Source organism: Crotalus tigris, unplaced genomic scaffold (assembly GCF_016545835.1).
Source record: "Crotalus tigris isolate CLP2741 ecotype Arizona unplaced genomic scaffold, ASM1654583v1 scf7180000024401.5802323, whole genome shotgun sequence".
In the NCBI taxonomy this organism is placed as follows: Eukaryota; Metazoa; Chordata; class Lepidosauria; order Squamata; family Viperidae; genus Crotalus; species Crotalus tigris.
In genome coordinates this window covers 1656635-1680366 of record NW_024100569.1, presented here as the reverse complement: position 1 = coordinate 1680366, position 23732 = coordinate 1656635, and the positions used below count along the sequence as shown (strand labels likewise).

Genomic DNA, 23732 nt, shown 5'->3' with positions numbered 1-23732 from the left:
AAACCGGTTTGCTAGCAGAAAAAAGACTCAGGTTCCTTAATTTTAAAAAATTAAGTGTACACACAACAGCCCAATAAAACAGCATGCAATTATAAGTGCAGAAATATTCCTCAGATATACAGGCTTGAAGTCTACAAATTACCCAGAAGGCTGATATTTAAGCCCCTGAATCTGCTTTAGGCCCTAAAATGGCTGGTGTAGGTGCATCTACTCACCCCTCGCAGATTTACATAGAAGGCTTCTGCTGTTCTTGGTGCCCTCCTTTTCATCAAGTTTCTTTCATCCTAACCAGTATCTCATGGGGAACAAATAGTTATTCTGAATTTTAGGTTAACTTAGAACTCTTCACTTTAGAACTTTATGGCTGATATGAGGCAAAATCAATAAGGTGAAAAGTTCTTTTGTGTACAGACGCATATTTGGGAGTAATGCTGTTAGCCAACCATTCATTAGATTCTGCAGGGTGTAAAAGCTTTATTAAAAACATAAATGGCAAACTTGAGCATTTCTGAGGAAACTGTAACCTGAGAAATGTTTTTCTGTCCAACTTATTTTTCAAATTCAAATTAATGAAAGGGACCCAGGAACCTCCCAGAAATATGCCTTTCTTAACTGGTACTGTACTATTAAACCCAGTAGAACATTTATAGGAATATAACTTTTCAAAATTTCAGTTACGTAACTGAGGGAAAACTGAGAAGAAACATCTATAGCAGGGGTGTCAAACTCGCAACGTCACATGACGTATTGCGACATATTGCGCCTTTTTTGCCATTGCGGACAATGGGGTGTGTGCAGTTTCGCTATGATACATCTGGCCCGTGGGCCAGCAGTTTGACACTCCTGATCTATAGGCAACTTAAGCATCCATTTATCAGGGCGACATTCATACGTGCTTATAAAAGTTGGATGTTAAATATCACACTGGCTTTTTGGCTGCCTGGGCAAACATATTTATGTTTTGCAATTTCACTGTATTCATTAAAGCTTGCATTATTCTTTGCCAGAAGCACAATGATGTTCCAAGAGGATAATTTATGGGTCAAATAATAAAGTGTTTATTAAGATACCACACTCCTTCTTTCAAAGTCTCTGTCTCTGTGAACTTTTTTGCCGAGTAAACATTGTCCTTGTTGTAGATGCCGATTGTCTTCATTCCTGTTGTTTACAACCACTTGCCTTGCATGTTGATGTCTATATAATTCTACCCTTGCAGCTGAAACCTGAAAGATGTATCTCTTTCTCTTTCGTGACTTATTCCATTAACCTCTATGAATTATTGCATGCTGTCCCAAACACAGCAGGAAAACATAATAATGACAAGTCTGTTGCTGGGTAGCTGCCTGAACTTATCACGTCTTGTTTTTAAAATGAGGAAGGAACTTTTCCATCCTGCTGTTCTGCACTTGGCTACCCTGCTGCTTTTTGCTTCTTAGAATGACCCTCAAAAGCTGTGGTCTTTGGATTCAACAGCTGTTACCGCAGCCATGCCAGATTTTGGACAGAAGGCATTCAAGAGGTGGAACTCAAGAGCTAGTCTTGTTGAGATGCTGCTATAATGGACCAACAGGGGGTAGTACTGACATTGCAACCCAAATATACTCACTACTAGAAGACCTGGCATTTTCCATGCAGGGCACACAAAATAAAAACATTTACACAAATCAGTGTTTCTTTTGAGATAATGCTTGGAGAGCAGTACTAAGCTTCTGAGTTTAAAAAATGTGCATTAGAACAAGTAAAGGATACAGTACAAATAACTTTGGTCACCAGTTAGTGAAACCAATATAGGTAGCCCTCGACTTACAACTGTTTGTTTAGCTAGGATGCTGCTGAAAACGGTAACTTACAACTGGTCCTTGCACTGACAACAATTGCGATGTCCCTGTGGTCAAAATTTCAGGTCCTTAGCAACCAGTATGGATTTACGATGGTTGTCCCATCCCAGGATCATGTGATGATCATTTGCAAACTTCCCAGCAGCTTCCAACAAGCAGTCAATTGGGGAAGCTGGATTTGCTTAATGACTTGACTGTGCTGATTCATTTAATCGTGGGGGGGGGGGAGTTCATATAATCGGGTGCAATTCACTTCACAATCAGCTTGCATAGCTATGGAAGTTCTGTGTGATGACCCAGGGCACAGCACAGAGGCAGTGCAATCAGCTGAGAATTCAAACCACCCTTTAATTGCTCCAAATTTTCCCCAAATGCTCCCACGTTTCTGGCAAGCCGCCAAACAAAGGACGACACACAAACCTTCAGCCACCTCTGGCTGCAAGTAGTTTCACATAGAGTCTGATTAGGAGAGGAATTTACTCAAGGCCACGGAGATAACAAGGAATGACACATACATCATACACCTAACGAGTCTGTGTGAATACACGCTTGCCTGAGCAGTTTCAAAAGGGAAGCCAAAATACAGTCTGAGATCTTTGAACATCCAAACGTTGTCAGCTAGTCCAATGGGTTTCCAAGCAGAAGTCACAGAACAAGAGATCAGCAACAACACACACAAAACTCCAAGGAATTAGCATTTTTTCCTGACAAATGCCTCTCCCCACAGCATCTCCTTAAATCTCAAGTCTCCAGTTGTGCCTTGTGGAGAGGGGCGGGATGCTCGCCTCCCGAGTAGTTGAGCCTGCCTGTGTTGTTCCCTCCTTCTCTCCACTCTCCGTGCTCTAGGAACAGATGGGGGTGGCCCTTGCTCATCGCCTGAACTCTCTCTCCTGTACATCCTGTCCCAATCCTGAAGGGACCTGGCCTGCTTCAGCCTGCTCTTCCCCACATTCCTCTGAAACCACAGACACTCTTCCCTCGACCTCTATAGGGTCCCGTTCCAGCTCACTTTCCTCCGCAGATTCAGGCTTCGACGGAGGAATGACTTCTGGATCCCAGTTATGGTTGTTAGTCAAGAACTATTTGTAATTGGCTTGAAAACAATTCATGCACTTCCCAGGGCTAGCTGTTTTCTAAGTTCTTATTTACAACTTAACTGCCTATGAACTGCCACCGTGTTGATTACTGACACACGTAATCCAATGTAACTGCATTAACTGCTATTGTGGAATTTTCTTCAGCAGGAGTCTGCTTCTATTCCAGATGCAATGGACTTCTATCCTTGTAATTCCTTACCTTCATAGACTCACACTTTTCCTGCATTTGGTCACTATACAGTATTGGTAGACAGCTGAATATATGAGTAGGCCAAACTGAAAATCAATGCTTTTGAAGAAAAATGAGCATTTTGTCCATGACGGCCCATTTATATGTCAATTGCTTTGGATAATACTTCAGTTTGAGTGCTGTGTTTGTATAAACACTAATGGTACAATCCTAAGTATGCATGTTCCTGTATTATTTAATGACCTTAGACCTTTTTAGCTGTGTGTGTAAATAGGTTTTCATTTTTAGCATCAACAGGTGAGTTCTAAAAATTTTCAATAGCACTAGCACTTAGATTTTTCATACCACTTCACAGTGCTTTACAGCCCTCTCTAACCGTTTTATAGAGTCAGCCTATTGCCTCCAACAATCTGAGCCCTTGTTTTACTGACCTCGGAAGGATGGAAGGCCGAGGCAACCTTGAGCCGGTCAGAATTGAACTTTTGGCAATCGGCAGAATAACTTTTGACATACAGAAATATGATAAAATTATAATACAGAAGGCTTGCTTCCTAGTAATAAACTTATGTCATGTAAAGCTCTCCTTACAATAAACTCATGTTCTCTGTCACCAGTACAATAAATGATGGTTACTATTGCATAAGTGGAAGGTAGGCTAACCTCTCACAACTTCTCCAGGGAAAAGAGAGATTGGTATCAAATGTGGTTGAAAGAAATTGAAATTGCCAAATTTCAGCTGAAAGCACAGCTGTGATTTTGTTCAGTGCCTGAATGAGAGACTAATACACTATCCAAAATAAGTAGATATTGAGTTCCACCAGAATCAATGTTAATAAGATAGCGAAAGATCCAACAATTTACAAAAGAACATACAACTGTGTTATAAAACCCATTTATTATAAACAGTTTTCAAAGTATCAGCATCTCTTTCACCAAGGAACAGATGAAGCATATAATAATTACAAACTAACGATGCTTAGGGACAAGATAAAAGGAATCTTACTCAAGCTTACATCATCTCCGAAGAATTAACAACAAAATCACCCAAATCAGTAAGGGCACTTATACAAGAAAACAGAATGAATCTGCTTCATGTACTGCTTATGTCATTTTTCAACTCTATTTTTCAAATAAGCATTTTTCTAAATAAACAATTAGAAAGCTATATAAAAAAGAAAATTTTACAATAGTATATATTTTGTTCCTTTTAAAAAAAGTCAGACACTTTATATACTGTGTATTTTGGAACAATTCTTTGGTTTTGATAAAGTGTGGTTTTCTATATGACAAGAGGCAGTGTTAAAAAGCTGTCATTCAAAAGTGTTGCATACAACACACTAGGCCTCATTGCCATGTATCCACAGCACTAACAGATGATTATGAGGGGGCCATGCCTTATTTTTCCAAGATGGTTTTAAAGGGAGTATTAAGGAGTGTTTGCTGAAGGCACTGGTTTGAAATGTTTACAGTACAAACAAGCACTATGATTTACTCTTTTGTAAAGTGAATTGTTTGGAAATTTTACATTAGATCCTCCCAAACAGTTATGGCCACATACAGCCAAACCATCTATACCCAATAGCTACAGCAGACTTCTGTTGATATGATCACATACCTCTTTTTATGATAACAATACACGTGTCATAGCCTAAAAGTTCTAACCCACAATACTCTCCCAAATGTATATTTAAGAGTTTAGTTCAAACTCTTAATGGGTATCCAGGTAGTAGCATAAGAAACTCCAAAGAGCAACAAAGCAATCATTTACTCAAGTCCTTCTGTGTGCCACTCTTGAAGAAAATTTTAATCAACTAAAAGGAATAGCTAGATTTCAAAGAAACAAGCAATGCCAAGAAAAGAATCTGCTTTTATGATGTGGTTATATCTGTAATTAAAGCAAGCTTACTTTATTGCAATAAGCAAACAATTATTTAACACACAGCAATTCCTGCCTTTCATTTCAAATGTCTTTGAAATATGCTGGAGAAGAGGATGTTAATACAGGCTGGCCATGATTTTTCAGTGCAATTTTTGGTTGCCTATCATTACCTTCTGGATTGATTTCCAGTTACTTAAAATCATTTTACTAAATTTAATAATAATTCTTTATGGCTATTTAGTTCACATAATTTTAGTTTATCATATTTTATTGTATTATGTTGATATTATGATATAATTTGATATGATTGTTTGATAAAATAAACTGAACATTGAGACTGATTTCTATCTTGATTTGGGGAATTAAGAATATTTGTGGATCTTCCCATCTATCAATAAATAATCTCCATTACACTATTAAAGAAATACAGATCTCCATCAAGGAAATCAGCTCTGACCTGCAAAAAAAACTCCAGACAAGCCATAAGAAAAATTTATATATATAATAACATTAAAAATACGATCCCTGGGTATATTCATATTCAAAACAAACAAATAAACGTGAACATCAGGGAAATTCTAAACTACAAAAGTTTAATAAAAACGCCAAGCTTTCGTCGGCAACTGCCGACATCAGGGCTTGAAATGCTAGTCAGTAGGAGAGTCCTTTTATAGGTTGACTAAGGTCTGCACCCGGCTCCTGGACCTCGTCATCGGACCTGATTGAGTAAGCTGTGTTCCGGTCGCAGTTCTTATATCAGCGGTTGTTCTTTTCCTGCCTCTCTTGTCTGTGCGTGTGACATCGTATATCTTCCCTTTGCTGAGTTCGGAGTCAGGCGGGGTATTTCCCCTTTTTTGTTTGACCAGACCCCTTATATTATTCAATTGTGTGTTCCTATCATCTCCTCCCTTGCCCCACTCAGATTGTCTAGATGTAGTGCACTCTCCCCTTTTTTCTTTTTCTTCACAAATCCCACCCACACAGTTGTGGTCTCCGTAAATGTTATCCTGTCCAGTTTTCACCATTCCTCCCACCCCGTCCTTGATGTCCTTTGCTCATGTGTTGTTGTCTCAAGAGCTATTTCGTTTTATCCCTGGCATGGTCGGACCCCGCTGCAAGGCGGGGTGGGCGGGCCATCGCTATTAAATGTATCGGCAAGGACATCCTCCCTTCTCCTGAGTGTGATCGGGTGACCATCGTTCTAAATCGTCCCCTCTCATCGTCTCTGATCCCATGCCCCTGTATCCCGGCTTCAATCAGGCCATCCCGAATGTCCTCTATGCGGCAGCCAGAAACCCCGATCCTCACCGCTCCCCTTCCATTCTTGCCCCCCCCCCGCTCGTGCATTGTCTCGGGAATCGTTCTGCATTTCCCGCTGACGCAACCGAACCGGTGCTACGGAGTGAGGCGATAGAGTTGCCGCCATCGGGCGGGTCGGCAAGGCCATCCTCCTCTCTCTCGAGCATAATTGGGGGACAGAAATTCCAGCCAAGGGTGTCCACCAGTCCAGTCCTGGTACTAGCCTCCCCATTGGGGGATGTCACTCTTTCTGGGTATCTCGGGAGGTGTGCAGGAGTTCCTGGTGTACAGGTTGCCACTCCTGCATCTCTCGTCGTTTTCCCGATCCTCCGAGAATGCATACCCGCTCTGGGGGCAGGAAGGTCTCTCAAACGCTGTTCACACTTTGCCCGGATGCCCATAAGTTGTTGGGGAGAGGATGCCTCCTCCATGGTCCTCTCTGCTGTTATATTCGATATATTGCTGGACTGCCTCCAACGGGGTGGGGGATTGTCCATACTCCATGCTCTTAGCATCAGATGTGCCGGACAAAGATCAATGTGCCGGTTAACTGAGTCCTTGTTAGATAGCCACGCTTCCTTGAGCAGGCAGCCCCCTTTCGTACTGTCACTGGCCAGAATGCGTACTTTATCAAAGTCAAATCGATGACCGGATTCTGCCATATATGCTCAAATCTGGGAATATTGTTCGCCCCTTTTTATTGCTAATTTGTGTTCATGGACCCTGGTTTTTACCTCTTGGAGGTCTCCCCAACATAGTTACCAGGGCAGTCCCTACAGTCAATCCTGTACACAACTGCCGATTTCTCCATGTTGGGGAATGGGTCTTTGGTTGCAGCACATAGCGTCTGGTTAGGCCTATGGGCTACCTTCGCATTGTGTGGTGCTAGTAATCTAACCGTTGCCTCAGACACATTGCAGATATAGGGGAGGGTGACAAGTGTCACTTGTGATGCCGGCTCATCTATTCGTGGATTCCTCCGGGATTCAGGTGGTATGCTGTGACGTCTGAAGAACCTTGTCAGGTATCCATTGCGCCTGCATATGCGGAAGAGGTGATTTCTTTCCTCCATTTTTGCTCTAACTGTACTACAGTGGGAATCTACCCGTTTAAATAGGGTTCTAATACAACTAACTTTATGGGCTACCGGATGGTTACTTCCATAATGGAGGATTCTATCTGTGCTAGTTGGTTTTTGGTATACCCTAGTATCTAGGGTTCCATCCGGCTGGCGATGGACCAACACTTCCAAAAATGCCAGCAAACCCTGATTTTCCTCCTCCATAGTAAACTGGATATCTGGGTATACCGAATTAAGTATGCCCATAAAGTTAGTCTTTTGGTGCTTCTTGATGACCTTAAACATGTTGTCCACATAATGGGCCCAAAACTTAGGTTGGTATTGGGCCATCGCTATGCGTTCCAACTGTTGGAGTACCACAGTTGGAGGTAATAACGGAGGTGGTACTCCAATAGTTGGAACGCATAGCGATGGCCCAATACCAACCTAAGTTTTGTAAGAGAAGCAGCTGGTAGGAGAGGTTGTCTGAAAAGGAATCAAATCTGAGTTAGAAAAGAAAGCCACTTCCTTTGGGTAGTAAAAGAACGAACAAGAATTTTCTCTCTTGGAAGAGAAGGCAAGCCTAGCTAAGGAACTCATTAGCATTTAAAAGCATGCATTTTGATAAGTGACTGTGGAAGATGGTGGATGCAAAAGGGAGAAATTTAAGAAACTTTTCACCTGTTTTAGCTTTTAAACAAATTAGATAATTATCTGAAGGATACAAATACTTGTTAAGTTAAACGTACGCCTTGATCCTTCCATTCCTATAAAGTAGGAATAGGATGTTGAATACGCATACAAACTATCAATTATTATAATCTTTTGTAAATAGCAATAACTTTCACTTTAATATGTCAGTTCCACGCATGTCTAGATTGGTTCCTATCCTCATCAATTTTCCAAGATTAATGTTGAAAGATCAGATCCCACCTAGGTATGTTCTATATAAATGACTAATAATGATACAAATACATTCATTTCACTTCAAGCTCTTTCTGTTAATTTGTTATAAGGAGAACTGAACAAATTATCAAAAATTTCAGAGTGACGTTTTACGACTTTCTGAATTATTTTTCTGAGGGTTTTTTTTTTTACAAAAGCTTAACAAAAAAAAGTAGAATGATTACCATATTGCAAAAGATGACTGCAAATTAATATTGGGTGTTCAGAATGCTCATAAATTGCCCACTAGATAATCAAATGCAAATGGTCATAACAGAGTTATGACATAGCTTTAACCCAATAATATATAAGCTGGGGAAATAATTGTGACATCCTCAAACTTTTCCAAAAAGCAGCCACATGAGCAATGAAATAGTTTTTGACTTTTTTTTTCATTACCTAGCTGTTTTCAGAAAATACTTTTTTTTTTTTACTCCATCAAGGCTTTATAAAGTTAAGACTTGTAGAATTTTTGCATAGAGGAACTGTAGCTAACTGTAAACATGAATTTAGCCTCCAGGATTTATCTGGGTGAATATTCCTTGAAAGTCTCTCATGTGGATAATCTTTCTTTCATGCTATTCCCAAGTTTTCCTTCATCTTTTCATATACCACATAACTGATGCTGACAGCAGGAAGCACCTTCATGAAGTTTGGGGCTATGCCTCTGTATAGTCCAAGGATTCCTTCTTTGGCAATAATTTTTCGGAAAAGGCCAACCATGTTTAGCTGAGGGCCACTTTCTACCATCGCTACAGAAAATTAAAAAGGAAAAAAATATATATTATTCAAGCTGTCTTAATAAATAGAAGAAATCTGACATGCATACTTAGTTGTGTTTCCCTGTCAAGAAATACATTATTTCCCTCTGTATTATGTCTACAAAACTAATTTTCTGCATGCATACCCACAAACATATTTCTCCCATATTTCAGCTTTTCAACCCTATAGTCTACATGCAGGACTTTCAGTGTACTTTGTAATTGCAAAGTTCCGGCAGAATGGCTGAGACTAGAATATTCAGACCCTTTTCTTTTATGTGAGGGAAAGTGGTAAAATGGATCTCTTAAGTTTCTGTAACATTTAGAATGCTGTCCCTTTGCCTCCCAGAAAATAGAAAAGAATAGGTTCAAAAATGTCTCATATCCTGTAATAACCGCATGTTATTTGTTCCCCCAACAAGATACAAAGCAAAAGATGGTCCTATGGGTTAAACAGGTAGAACAAAGATTATTCTAGAACAACCTTTTATGCTAACCAGGCTTCTACCGGTCAGCAAACTTTTTTTATCATTACTGATACAATTGGGCAAAGATTTACTTTTGGCGGAAGTGGAAACCTGTGTCTCAACTCCATCATTTTAGATGAAACCTCCATTATCAGATCCTTCTCCATTTGGATAAAAAAAAGTGTGTATTGAAATTAATCTATGTATCAGTAAGCATTATGAGTAATATCTATTCTCCCAAAATGTCAGTGGAGATTCTCAGTCATCCAGATAAGTTTTTCCCAAAGGTGCTTTTCCAAAAGGAAACTGGACTTTGTTTTCTTTGAGGACGTTTCGCTTCTCAGCCAAGAAGCTTCTTCAATTCTGAGAACTGAAGAAGCTTCTTGGATGAGAAGCAAAACATCTTGAAGCAAAATAAAGAAAACTCCATACAGAGGTTTGCTACCTCAACTTGCACTGAGGGAGATCAAAATATTGGGCAGACTTTAAAGACATAATGTAACTTTTAAAAAAGTGATCACTGATGGTAGAAGGCTAGGTACATAAATTCCAGAAGAAAAAGGGTAGCCAAGCTCTTAATGATCAACAGTATCTTTAAATATTCATCCCTCAAGTTATCTCTTCTACACAGGCACGGTAACATAAATTCAACACTCACCTTGAGCTTGCATTCGAGTTCGGATAAGGGCAAGTGGATAACTGGATAACTGGCCACAAGTACTGGATAAAGTACCACATCCAAGCAATACTAATACACCAGGGTTGGCAGAGTCGGTGGCATATTTTTCTAACCAAGTTTTTTTCAATGCCTGTCAGAAATATATTGATTTAGTTAGTTCATATCTAGTTTTAAACCCATCAAAGGATGTGGCTACATTTTTATGAGACCTTCTGAAAATGGGATAAGAGTTGGAACCTTCGAAAACATGTTGAACAAGCTAGAATACTGATCATATATTTTGAAAGTGATTTTTTTTTCTTCATTTGAGATAAATGCTTGTTTCCCTTCATCTCTCCACTACTCTTATAAACTTGGAAACTGAGTGACATTTATCAGCTGATTCACATATGTATTATGCTAAGCACTTCATCTAGATCACATTGCAGCTCAAGGGCTGCCTAAGGAGGTTATGATAGAAATAAAATAGCAACTTCCATCTGACAACTCTTTGTGACAGTTCATTATACTAATTCTCCATTTTTTTCCACAAACATAATTGGTGTGCAAAGCACCAGCTTGTGATTTTGAACTGGCATAGTAGCCTCATCCTCAGTTTTCAATGATCTGCCCAGCAAGTCTTAGAAAAATCCCTTTGATGACTTAAATAAATAGTGAAATTAGAGAAGTGTTTGACTCTTCAAAACTGCAGAACATCACCCATGACTATTTCTCTAAACATAATAGAAAACAATGCAGAAAAAATAGATATTCAATAATACATTTTATTTACCCTTAAGCTGAATACATGTTATCTTTACATACATTTTAATACATTTTAAATCATAATGGAATTTATGAGTTTGCATATATGGTATATCTCGTCAGTGTTTGGGATGAAGCTTATTAAATCTCTACGTAAGTTTAATATGCTGCCTACTTCAATATTTGACCTTGTATTGTTTACTCACAACCTATTGCTCATGCAATACAAAAAACTGACTGACAATATGGCCACCATATCATAATGTAGCTTTATATGGATGATTTGGGTCTGGGCTGAAGTGCAGAAACATTTTATTCTACAAGCAGAGCTTTGATCTTCTTCTCCCCATTGCCATAGTGTCTCTGGTAGAGTGACATGTCTACTGGAATTATAACTGGAGGTCACCACCATAGGTTGGCTTGAAGCAGGAGAACTGGAGAAGCTCAGGATTTCAGCTTCCACTGCCAGCCACCAGCTGAGAACATGACTCAACAAGAGCAGGATGACCAGGAGATCGTTGTTGAGGAACCAAACAGCCCAAGACAATACCCTCAGATGAGACTGACTAGTAACTGGTATGTCAAAAGATCTGGCCACATGGCTGATTGAGTTGTCTGGAGGACTGTGTGCAAGACTGAATTATTTTATAAATTTTCACAACACATCTGTAAGTCACAGAATAACGATGCTTAGAGAAACATACTTAAGAGAATCTGCATTCTTCAGCAATATTGATACTGCAGCTTCCAGAACTTGGCCATTATAGACAGTGTCTATTTTCAGTTTGGGAATATGCCAAGTTGAGGAAGGCTGACTGAGGGGCAAGAAAGCCAGGATCCAATGCCTCATAAGCCAAGGTCTTACTGAGTGCATTCTTCTTTTCATTTCTGCTCTAAGCAACTTGGATGGACAGCAGACTCTACTTGGGAGAGATAAAACAACTTTCCCTTGGCTACAGTGGGACTAGCTATGTTGTAATAAGGGCTGAATTTATTTCTCCCCCTGGCTGCCATTCTCCAAGTCTGACAACATGATGAGGAGAAATGGCAGTCTTAGAAGAGAACAGAAAGTAATTTTGAAAAGTTCACTTCCAATGATTTACATTCATATTACTTACATATTTATTTTTCCCTAAGTGTTCTGAAGTGTTCAAGCACTTTAAATCAATAAAATTACAAAAACCTGCAAATAGGAATGGAAGAAGTTTTAAGTGCCTCTTGACTAGCACTCACTACACTGATAGGAACACTATCACAATTCCTATCAGCACACTCATCTGTCTTCCTCTTTCATAAACAAGTAAGTCCTCCCAGCCTCTCTATGGCTGGGCCTAATTAAGTGTCAGAAACCTGCTGTTTTTTTACAAAATCTGTTTGCACCAAAATGAAACTGGGCTTTGCATAATCATGACCACCAGTGACTCCACCTTCAAACTTCCATCTCTGAATAAAAGACTTGGGTATAACCTATGCAAGTGTTGGCTGGTGTAAACATGAAGCTCACTAAGAGATGGAGATGCACTACAAATGATAATTGTCATTTGTAAAATCACTTCATATAGAATGGGAATGAATTAGGTTTAAGTGGGGCATTATAGAACAAGAAAGCATCAGCTCAGCTAATTGCCAGGAACACAATAAATGGCTGACAGGTAGCAAATGCTGCCAAGTAGAGGTAGAACATTATTTCAGCATGAAACATGCTTAAGTACATGAAGATTAATAACCTGCAACCATTAGCAGAAACTACAGTGTAAACCAGTGTTTCCCAAACTTGACAATTTTAAGGCATGAGGACTTCAACTCCCAGAATTCCACAGCAACGCTGGCTGTGGAATTCTGGGAGTTGAAGTCCTCATGCCTTAAAATTGTCAAGTTTGGGAAACACTGGTGTAAACTATAGCAGCTGTGAAGCTAGGTAAAAAGCATGAAATTCAGAAAGACAGCTGTGTTAACAATTCAGGTATAATAATAAACTGTTATTCTGACTTACATTAAACATTCAACACCTTCCTGAACTTCTATGCTCTTCCATTGACACAAATATTTTTCTCTTATGCCCTGAATTCGGAAGGATTTATTTCATAATTATAGTTATTGTACTTTGTTCTTTTACATCAGAGGTGTCAAACTGCCGGCCCGCAGGCCAGACACGTCATCTGGAAGCTGCGCCCACCCCATTGTCGGCAATGGCAAAATCGGGCCGATACATTGCGAGATATCATGTGACATCGTGAGTTTGACACCCGTTTTACATCAAAACAAGTTTTTTTAAAAAAAAAAATACCATGCATTACTTTCCAAATTCAATGCAGTTTTAGACTTTTGGGAAACTGGGGGGGGGGTGAGGTGGGGGAGTGGAGCCTTTTCCAAAGTGGCTAAAGCCTGTGCTATCTTCAGAAACTGCAGCTCTAGCCACGTGTAGGAAACTTCTTCCAGAAAAGCTGGGCTTGAAAAGGAGACAGCAAAGGCAGCAAGAAGCTGAGTACAAAAAAAAATGAAAGTTTGGTGCACAGAAGTGGGAGAGAAGGCAGCTGAGTTTCAGGTGCAAACAATGAAAGTGTTACGCCGCCCTGAGTCCCTAGGGATTGGGCGGCATATAAATTTTACTAATAAATAAATAAATAAATAAATAACCCTGAGTCCCTAGGGATTGGGCGGCATATAAATTTTACTAATAAATAAATAAATGTGGCTCTGGGACTTAGGTCAAGAGATTCCTTTATTGTTGACTCCACTGTACACTAGAATCTCAACCCAATTGCTTGCTTTCCCCTGAGAAAGTCAGATATCAACCTAAGTGTTTGACCTCATATGGGAATCTAGAGGACAGACTGACATATCTTTTAACTTCTCACACCAGGGAGCCCTTCCTTCCTGCTGTTGTGTTCCAGCGCACTGGGTGAATGAATGCTTGCTGGTACTTGCTGGAGAGCAAAAGAATGCTTGTTTGCTGGGATGGGCTGGAGAGCCACACATGGGCTGAGGAGAGAAGGCACTTCAGAAATTGAATGCTTGTTGATGTTTCCCAGGGGGTGGCAAGCAGCCACAGTACAGTGCAAGGCAAGGTGCAATGGGTCCCAAAGGACAGAGATGAGGAAGAGGTAGTCAATTGGAGGGAGTCCAATGCAGTTCCTTATTCACTGAGACTCAGGATTGGGAGGGACCAAACCTAGAATGGCTTGGCTTGGGGTGGGAGCTTGCTTAACAACACATGATTCACAGGTAACAACTGCAATGGGGAGAGCTGAGATTGTCATCATAAGACAGTGCAGTGCAGTCATGTAACACCTCACTTTATGACCGCACCAACTTATGATGAAAATTGCAGTCCCAACTAACAAGTCAAGGACTTATCCCTGTAAACCCCAAATTGGATTTTCTCATAGCCGGCCATGCTTCATTGCAGCATTACAAAGATTTATTTTGTGACTGCTCTGTTAAGTATTCATTAAGCTACTACAAATTAAATTATGTAAATGATAATTCCTATTATCATTGATCACTACTTCATTAATATGTCTTCTTTCCTCCAATTTGTTCAGAGGGCAGTGCAAGTTATAATAGAGCTTATTGGTTTTGGTTTAATATCCTAAGCTACGTTTTATGTTTGAGATCAATGTGTAAAGCCAGTCCTTTAATCAACAAATCATGGTTAAAATGAAGAATGGCTTAGCCAAACATGAGAATTTAAAAAGATAAGTAGTAACCACACTAATAAAACTCTTAACATTTTAAATAAGTAGCCATTCTAGCATAAAATTACTATTTATTTATTAAATTCCTATGCTGTCCATCTCACTGAAGCAACTCTGGGCAGTTTCAAATATAATAAAAATTTGAAAAGTACTAAAAAAATTAAAATTAAATAAAGAAGTTAAATGTTAAAAACCAAGACGATGAATGGCCTGGGGCGAGAATTTTTTTCTAACCTGTCAGCCATCCCCAATGTGGTGGGCTCCTGTCAGTGCTCCAGGCCAAATGGCAGAGCCACATTTTTAGATTATTCTGAAAAGCCAAGAGTGTGACAGCAGACATCACATTTGATGGAAGAATATTCCAGAAGACGGGACCCAAAGCAGAAAATGCTATGCTTCTGGACCTCACCAGTTGAAATTCTTTGGCCAACAGGGCCCAAAGTAGATACTTTTCAGTGGAACAAGTAAGGCAGATTAGTCCATCAGAGTGAGACAGTTCTTCAGATACTCTGGACCCATGCCATAAAGGCCTTTAAAGACAATGGCCAGAAGCAAACTGACAGCCAGTGCAGCTTGTGTAACAACTGTGTCACGTGTGCTCCTAAGGTGTCTCCTAAACTTGTGTTCTATACCAGTTTTAGTAATAGAAAGTAAGATTTGACTAAACAATCAAGATTTAACAGCATCTTCACAATATAATTGATAATCCTGTAGCATTAGAAAGCTTCAGAATTATCATACAAGCTTACAATTTCCCTATATATATTACCTACCTTATTACTAATTTTGTTAAAAACATGAATCCTGGGTATAATCATATTATAAAAACAAGCAAACATGAACACCAGGAAAAATTTAAAACTAGAAACGTTTAATCTAATGCCAAGCTTCCGTCGACCAACTGCCAACATCATCAGGGCTTAAAACCGGTCGATGGGAGTCTCCTTTATAGTGCTAGTCAGTTTATGCACACGGCTCCTGGATCTCGTCATCGGTTCTACTTGATTGGGCTGCGTCTTGGTTATATTCTTGATGTTGATTGATGCTGCCGCTCCGTTACTTGCTCTGTTTCGTCCACTCTCCTTCTTCATGCGTGTATTGTTATCTATCTCCTTGCTACAGGCTCCTGGGTTCAGCATATTCCTTCCCCCCCCCTTTTTGGCCATTCGTTTCCTCCGTGTTTTCCCAGTTACTCCTTCTCGCTCTATTACCTACCTTAATGTTTTAAGGGAAAGTCATGAAAGCTGATCTGCCCATATAAATTGGTGCAGTGTGCAACCAGTGGCATCAAAGATACAGAAATGTTGAGTCTACATTCTGGGTTGAATCAAATACTTTATCCACAAAACATTATTTGTTTTTCATTGCATTATTATGGAATATGCCAACTCACCTCATAAATAGCCAAATCGATGCCAGCATATGGAATTATTCCCAAAATATTAGGAATATAACCTTTGTAAAAGGCTTTCACCCCTTCCGTTTTTAAAATTTTCTTAGCACAGTCAAACATTCCTGAATATTGACCTGTTTTACCCACTGCCAGTCTTGTTTTTAATACCTAAAGAAATAGCATTGAGCAGAAACAGTTCAGAAGACAATACAATTAAATATTATATCACAAGTTAGTCTTTAACACAGATCCAGAGTATCGGTCATATTTACAGATGTGTTAACATATGAAAAAAGGAGTTTAAAAAGAAATGTATGGCCCAGACAAGACTTAAGGACATGTAAATCACTCTAGAGCTAAATCATTTCCTTTTGTATCAATTAATTTTGGCTGATATCCCTATCATTGTACATTTTTAAATAAGAACACGTACATTGCTCTGTAGAAATAGGGTTATAGTTTTTGTGCATAACTTGGGAGATTCGCATTAGATTAAAGTCCTTTAAATATACATGCCATAGTTCTCAGCAAAGATGAGCTGATGTGGGCAACTCTAATTCACTTGGAGTATCTAATAATTCTATTGTGGCCTTAAATCATTTAACAACAGATAAAGATATCTGAGACTTTGATGTTTTAAATGAAACTAGAAGAGAGATTTAACTTGGTCTTCTGCACATGCAAAATGTATGCTTGATACAAAATGCTTTAAAATGGAACTCTCCTTAGCTTAAGTGATTTTTAGAGTAAATATAATTTAATATCAGATTATCATACTGAGGGAGGGAGGGAGGAAAATAAAATAGGGCATTATTAAAAAAAAAGATGATATTATCCAATACCTACCTCCATAGGATAAATAGATGTCTGTGCGGTTGCTCCAGCCATAGAACCAGATATAAATCGTTCAATAGTTCCTATTTTTCCTTCTTCATTAACAAACATTTTCTTATACTAAGTAGTATCAAGATACAAAAAAAAAGCACATTAATTCTAGACCCCAGAACTACTACTAATAATTCTGCCCTGGTATGTGCACAAACTCTATATGTGTACATTTCAACGCCAATAATTTTAGTCAGTAGGTTCTTGCACCATGTGATCAGCTCCAGGCTACCCAATTTAGTAGCTCTATTCATACATCAAATATTGATATAAATATCCATGGTGAGGTTAGTCTTTCATGGTCAAAATTGATAAGCATAATTCCCATGATGACATTAATGATGGGCCAAACAAAGAATATATAGCAAAGCTTTCCTTAACCTGCTCCACCATTACTGAATTTCTATCCCTTGGATATCATTCACCTCTAGCTCTCAGAAACAAATATAACTTTTTGCAGCAGTGAGATATAAATTTTATTACTCATATAATTTGTACAGAGTTGGCTGCTTTGCTTTAGTTTTGTTGCTATTAGTTTGCTTTTATCACGGTGTTTTTCTGTTTTATTATTAATTTGAGTATTATCTAGTCCCTGCCCGTAATAACGTTCTAATACCTAAGGGGTTGCCACAAGAAAGTGGGGGTCAACCTATTCTCCAAAGCCCCTGAAGGCAGGACAAGAAGCAATGGATGGAAACTAATCAAAGAGAGAAGCAACCTAGAACTAAGGAGAAATTTCCTGAGAGTTAGAACAATTAATCAATGGAACAACTTGCCTCCAGAAATTGTGGGTGCTCCAGTATTGGAGGTTTTTAAGAGGAGACTGGACAGCAGCACTGAAAAAAGTGACTTATGACCAGTTTCCACACTTACAATCACTGCAGGGTCCCCGTGGTCACATGATCAAAAATCAGATGCTTAGCAATTGGCATGTATTTATGACGGTTGCAGCGTCCCAGGATCGTGTGATCACCTTTTGTGATCTTCTGACAAACAAAGCCAATGGGGAAGCCAGATTCACTTAACAACCTTGTTACTAACTTAACAACTGCAGTGATGGGCTTAACAGCTGTGGCAAGAAAGGTTGTGAAATGGGACAAAATTTCACAACTGTCATGCTTAGCAACAGAGATTTTGGGGCCAATTGTGGTCGTAAGTCAAGGACTACCTATAGTGTTCAGTGAATGTCAGTCTTATACAAAAGGAGGAGTTTATCAGAGTTTCCTATGTTTTTAACACCTTACCCGTTCATAGGCCCAGAACTTGATGGCTGTTTCAGGTGCAATTTTGACAACATTCACACCATTTCCCCTCCAAAGGGAACGGACTCCTCCTTCTTTCACCATTTGCTTCAGGCCACCAGCTATGTTCATTTTCCCCTTCGAGCCATGAACCTACAAGGAAAAGGAAACATAATCAACTGACATATATAGAAAACATGCTGAATCATAATCATCCCTTTTATCCTTCGAGAGAAGCATAAAGTACGTAGATCTTTCAAGAAAGGAATTGGAACCATTCCAGATTATGCACTAGGTATAGTGCCTGATCTCAAGACATCTGACACACACAACTGAAGATTCAGATTTTGTGTTTCTTTTGTGACAAACGACAAAATCTGTTTGTCAAGGCTCCCACCTAGCCATTAAAAATACAGAAGTGTGGTGTTATTCCCTTTCCTTCTTTAGGCTAAATGGGAAAAGAAAAAAAGCAACATCTGAGCGGATATCTAACCCTCTTATTTTTATTCAACTCTCTCTCTTCCGATACCGATTTCCTTACTGAGCATAAATGTGGCAGCTTCAAGTGCTTAAGCATGAAACTTCTGTACAGATAGTCCTCAACTTACGACCACAATGGAGCCCAAAAATTTCTGTTGCTAAGTGAGACATTGTTAAGTGATTTTTGCCTCATTTTATGACCTTACTTGTGGCACAGCAGTTATTAAGTTAGCAACATGGTTGTTAAGTGAATCTGGCTTCCCCACGATCACATGATTCTGGGACACTACAACGGTCATAAATGTGAATTAGTTGCCAAGAGTCTGAATTTTGATCATGCAACCAAGGGGATGCTGCAGTGGTTGTAAGTATGAAAAACAATTCATATATCACTTTTTCAGTGCGGTTGTAACTTCGAACGGTCTCCAAAGGAACTGGTGTAAGTCGAGGACACATAGAGGTGGAAGGGAAGAGTGCAGACTATAGATACCTTCTTCCACTCTCCCCAACATGTCTTAATTCTCTATAGCAGGGGTCCCCAACTCCCGGTCTGTGGACCAGTACCGCATGCCAGCAACTGGTCTGCACCAACAAGCGAAGTTCCATTTGCAAGATACAGGTAGCACACAAAACCACACACTCTCTGGTCCGTGGAAAAACCTTTCACCACGGAACCGGTCCCTGGTGCCCAAAAGGTTAGGGACCTCTATTCTACATCTTCTCTTTGAGGCAATTATTCTGGCAGCCAAGGGAGGTTTGTTTACTGGAGAGAACTACCACCTCAGTTTTCCATGTTTGGTCTTCTTTGACTATGAACCTTTTTAATCTACCATTCCATCTGTCATCTGGCCATTGGCTGCCGAAATTAAAGTGGGCTGAAAGAAAATCTATTAAAAATATCTAGGTGAACTATTGAATATTAGTGAGGGTTTCTGACTAACAATAGCATCAAGATAATTTTCCTCCCCCCACCACTAGTCTTAAATATTATTGCTGAAATTAAGAAACCTCGAGTGAGCAAATGGAATGGACTTTTGTGCAATAGTTCTGGGAGCCACGTTCAGTCCTGACGCTAAAAACAATGCTATAGGTTCTGATTCCCTAATTCCGAGTATGTCAGACAAATCTCAGGATTTTGATAAGCAAAGTAGATCAATTCTAAGTCCATCCATCTGTGGAGCAAACTATTTCTGATATGACAAGATACATACAAACCGCTCTTCTGATTGCCTGCATCCAAACTTTTTAAGATGTCTAAAGAAGGACCTCAGATGGTTTGTTTTAAGAGGCCCACCTGCATCATAACTTTGAGACGATCAAGAGGTGCTGTGCCTGTTCGAGACACGGCCCCAGCAACTCCACCTGACAAAAGCTGCTTCCACCACTGGCCAGTCTTCTTCTCTTCTTCAGTGAATTCATCAGGAATAGTTAAACTATCTCCAATATCTAATACCTGTTAAAGTGCCAAAGAGAGAATGAGAAAGAGCAAGCAAGAGAATGAATGACTTAAATTCCATCCGCCTTTATTTCAAAAAAGATATTGATGGTGACAAAACATAATTACATTCAGCTAAAAATTGAAAACACATGATACATTCTACAATCCATCTTTTTGACAATTCTACCATTGTAAATACAATTAATTTAAAAATTTTGAATTGAGTACGGCTGTAATAAAGACATCATCTAAAAAGCACTTAACATCCCTGGGAAAATCTTACTGTATCACTATAAAGAATGTCTTTGCAGCTATTTTTTAAGAAAGACTAAGATTAACCTTTGAAAAGTATTATTAAGCCAATGATCTATTACTTTATCCTAGCTTTTTTTTAAAAAAAACCTTCAATCAATATTATGTATTCTTCATATACAACTTCAAGTTACCAAAGCAAGAAGTACCATAAGGGATATTTAGATAACTCTTTAATATATATTCAAACAAGAAAACTTCAGGGTTAGAGGACATTTTTTTTTACCCAAACTGAACCCTGGCAAATTTATATGTTAAAATGTGAATCCACATTCTCTTATTTATTTATTTATTTATTTTGAATTATATGACCAACTATCTTATATACCATGGTTCTGGGCAGCTCACAAGGATACAATAAAACAAAATAACCATAAAACCAACATCATACCTACCCCCAGTACCCAAAAACAGAATTTCCCAGCAAGAGATAGAAATAAGACACTGGACAAAATGAGAGGTAGGTGGCCTATAGGGAAATGTGGAAGGTGGACAGGAGATAGGGAGCAATATTTTCTGGATTTCTCCTAACTATTGTTACTGGTATTAGGATTGACAGATAAATCCTTAATTTAGCAGACATTTAGATTTAACAGGCAGACCTTCTCTCATGGGTCCATGAAGACATGGAGCTTGCTTTTTATTTTATTTTATATTATTTTATTATTTTATTATTATTTTATTTTATTTATTTTATTTTATATTTTATTTTATTATTTTATTTTACTTTATTTTTTATTTTATTTTATTATTTATTATTTTATTTTATTAAACTTACCTGCAAACTCATCTCACTATCCAGGGTTGCTATATTTTTTTGTTTTCATTATTTCACTCAGCAGGTCAGCAAAAAAGGTAAACTGAAGCAATGATTGACAATATATAATTTAAAAATATATTTAAGCAAATGTATACAAATTGTATTTAAGTACTAAGTTTAAGTTTATTACAGTCAAAGACCAGAGACCAGTATTTAATTATTTAAAACTTTTATTTAATAACTGGTAGTCCTCAAATTATAGCGACAGTTGGGCTAGCGGAAATTACCCCAGTGACTTGTGACCTTCCCTGTCAGTTTCACCACTGAATTGCTGGGGAAATTAGCAGAAACGGTTACAAATGATAATCACATGATTGAGAGACTCTGCAACTGGTCATAAGAGTGAACCAGATGACAAGCATGCAGATCACGATCACGTGACTCTAAGGCAGGGGTGTCAAACTCAATTTCATTGAGGGCTGCATCAGCTTTGTGGTTGCCCTCAGGGAGCCGGGTGGGTGCGGCCAGGGTGGGTGCGGCCTACTGGATGGGCATGGATGGAGTGGGTGTGGCCTACTGGGTGGGCATGGCCAGCTCTACATCGTTCGCGTCAAGGGTGCCTGTGGGGACCTGGGCAGGAATGGGACAGATCTGAGGGTCTCTGGCAGAAGGGGGTGGGACTGGGGCAAGCGCCAAGGCATGGTCCATTTCTTCTTTCCTCACAAAGGGTGACACCTCCCCAGCATGCCCCCAGGGGGCAAGGCCAACACAGCAGGGCCGGTTCCTCGCTGTTTCTAGACGGCCTTGTGGAGCTAAGACTGAATGTGTTTCAGCATAGATGGCCACCACAAAATTGTACATTGGCTCCCTGCCGGCCTGGGCCAGGGCCAAGGCAGTGGGGGTCGTTCCCTCACATTTTCCAGGATGGCTTTGCGGGCCACATGAAACCATTTTGCAGGCCCCCGGGCCTTGTGTTTGACATGTCTGCTCTAAGGGTACTAGGACAGCCAGAATTTTGAGGACCAGCCATAACCATGAGTTGCTCAGCACTGTCATAACTTTGAATAGTTGCTGAACAAATGGCCGTATCGAGGATTATATTTAAGTCTATCCATTTCAGATATCAATCCTCTCCCTGCTTCAGATTTCATCCACATTTTAGATGCCTTTCCCAGTCAAGATGCAAATGGATGTCAAAGCAAGAATTCTAACTCTAGAAAGAAAGAAAAATCAAAGACACGTTTTTCTGAATGCAATGAAGCTGAATAAACTTTGTTTTACTTGTGAATTTTACTCTGGAAATCAAGAAATCACCAACTCTTACATCAAGAATGGAGAGCTATATTTACTTTTCAGGACTCTCTTACAAGTATTTATCATTCCTGAAGGCTGCAGACCAGAAACCGTTTCTACTACAAAATCTGCTGCTTTTGATCATACCTGCACCCCTGCATGACCATCAGCTGTTCAACAGTGCGCAGCTGAACAACCATCAAGAAGCAAAATTATTCTACTGTCTCATCCAAATCATTCCATTATGCTGTCTGACTGTTTATATTTGGTTAGTGATTATAATAACCACTAACTTTTAATCAGCATTTTCAATTTATCAGGACTTCAAGAATTGTAGATTTTTTTCAAGCGTGAAGTCTGCCAAAAGAAATATGAAGGAAATCCACACATGATCTACAGGAATAGTGTGTTTGTCAACATTTTCTTCTTAAATTGGAGAGGGATTCAAGTCATTATCCTGGTGACTACCCTGAAAAGTCTATGCAGTTTTCTTGGAAACAATTTTGTAAACTGTTTGCTATTGCCATCTTCCTAAGAGAGAGTAGTTGACCCAGACTTATGCAGCTGGCTTTGTGACTAAGGCAGGCCTAGGATTCATGGCCTCCCAAGTTTTAACCTGGGGTCCTAAACCACTATCCCAAACTGGTTTTCTATTTAAATCAACATTTAAATGGAACTTAAAGTGAAGTACTTTGTTTTTAAAAAGGGGCAAAGAACAAAGTTTTCAACCAATTTTGGAGCAACAGTTTGCTTAGCTAGCTAAAGACTGTCAAGAATTTCAGTTTTTACTTAAAAAGAAACAGCTGCCAAGCATAATCACTGAATAAGCTAATGCACAAGTTATTTAGATATAATCCCGATCAGGACTATGATAAAAATGCAAACCATACTCACCGTGGAATGTTTCCAATAACGGACAATTCCTTGAATGTCTGAAGCAGGATTAAAGAGAAAATGATCGCGCCATTCATTCCAGTCCACTGACATTGTCCCATCGGCATCCATGCTAAAAATTCAACAGGAAATAACCAGAATTTTACAATGGATTGTGTGCTATTTTTTTTATTTAATCATGTTCAAAGTATATTATAATGCGCATTCTAAACTCTTGTTCTGTTTGCCAATCTTTAATGTTAGATTAATGTGCAAGATACTCCCATCTGGTATTTTATTTGGCTTCTAAAGGTTCTACAGAGCAGAACACTGTTTGTTTTTGATCCCCCTTATCACTCTAAGGAAAGTTTCCTATAAACATATACAAGATTTCATAGGC

The 23732-nt window shown here is 39.1% G+C and overlaps 1 protein-coding gene across 1 annotated transcript in view; it reads right to left on the bottom strand.

Moving 5' to 3' along the window:
- Positions 1-4001: 4001 nt before the first annotated feature.
- Positions 4002-23732, bottom strand: part of SLC25A24 (solute carrier family 25 member 24) — a 29531-nt gene continuing 9800 nt past the window's right edge. The window contains exons 4-10 of the mRNA XM_039329553.1: positions 23354-23465; positions 19951-20109; positions 18180-18329; positions 16897-17004; positions 16051-16218; positions 10195-10345; positions 4002-9060 (exon numbers count right to left, since the gene is read on the bottom strand). Coding sequence (XP_039185487.1) covers positions 8882-9060; positions 10195-10345; positions 16051-16218; positions 16897-17004; positions 18180-18329; positions 19951-20109; positions 23354-23465 — 1027 coding nt within the window. The 3' untranslated portion in view covers positions 4002-8881. The remainder of the gene's footprint in view (positions 9061-10194; positions 10346-16050; positions 16219-16896; positions 17005-18179; positions 18330-19950; positions 20110-23353; positions 23466-23732) is intronic.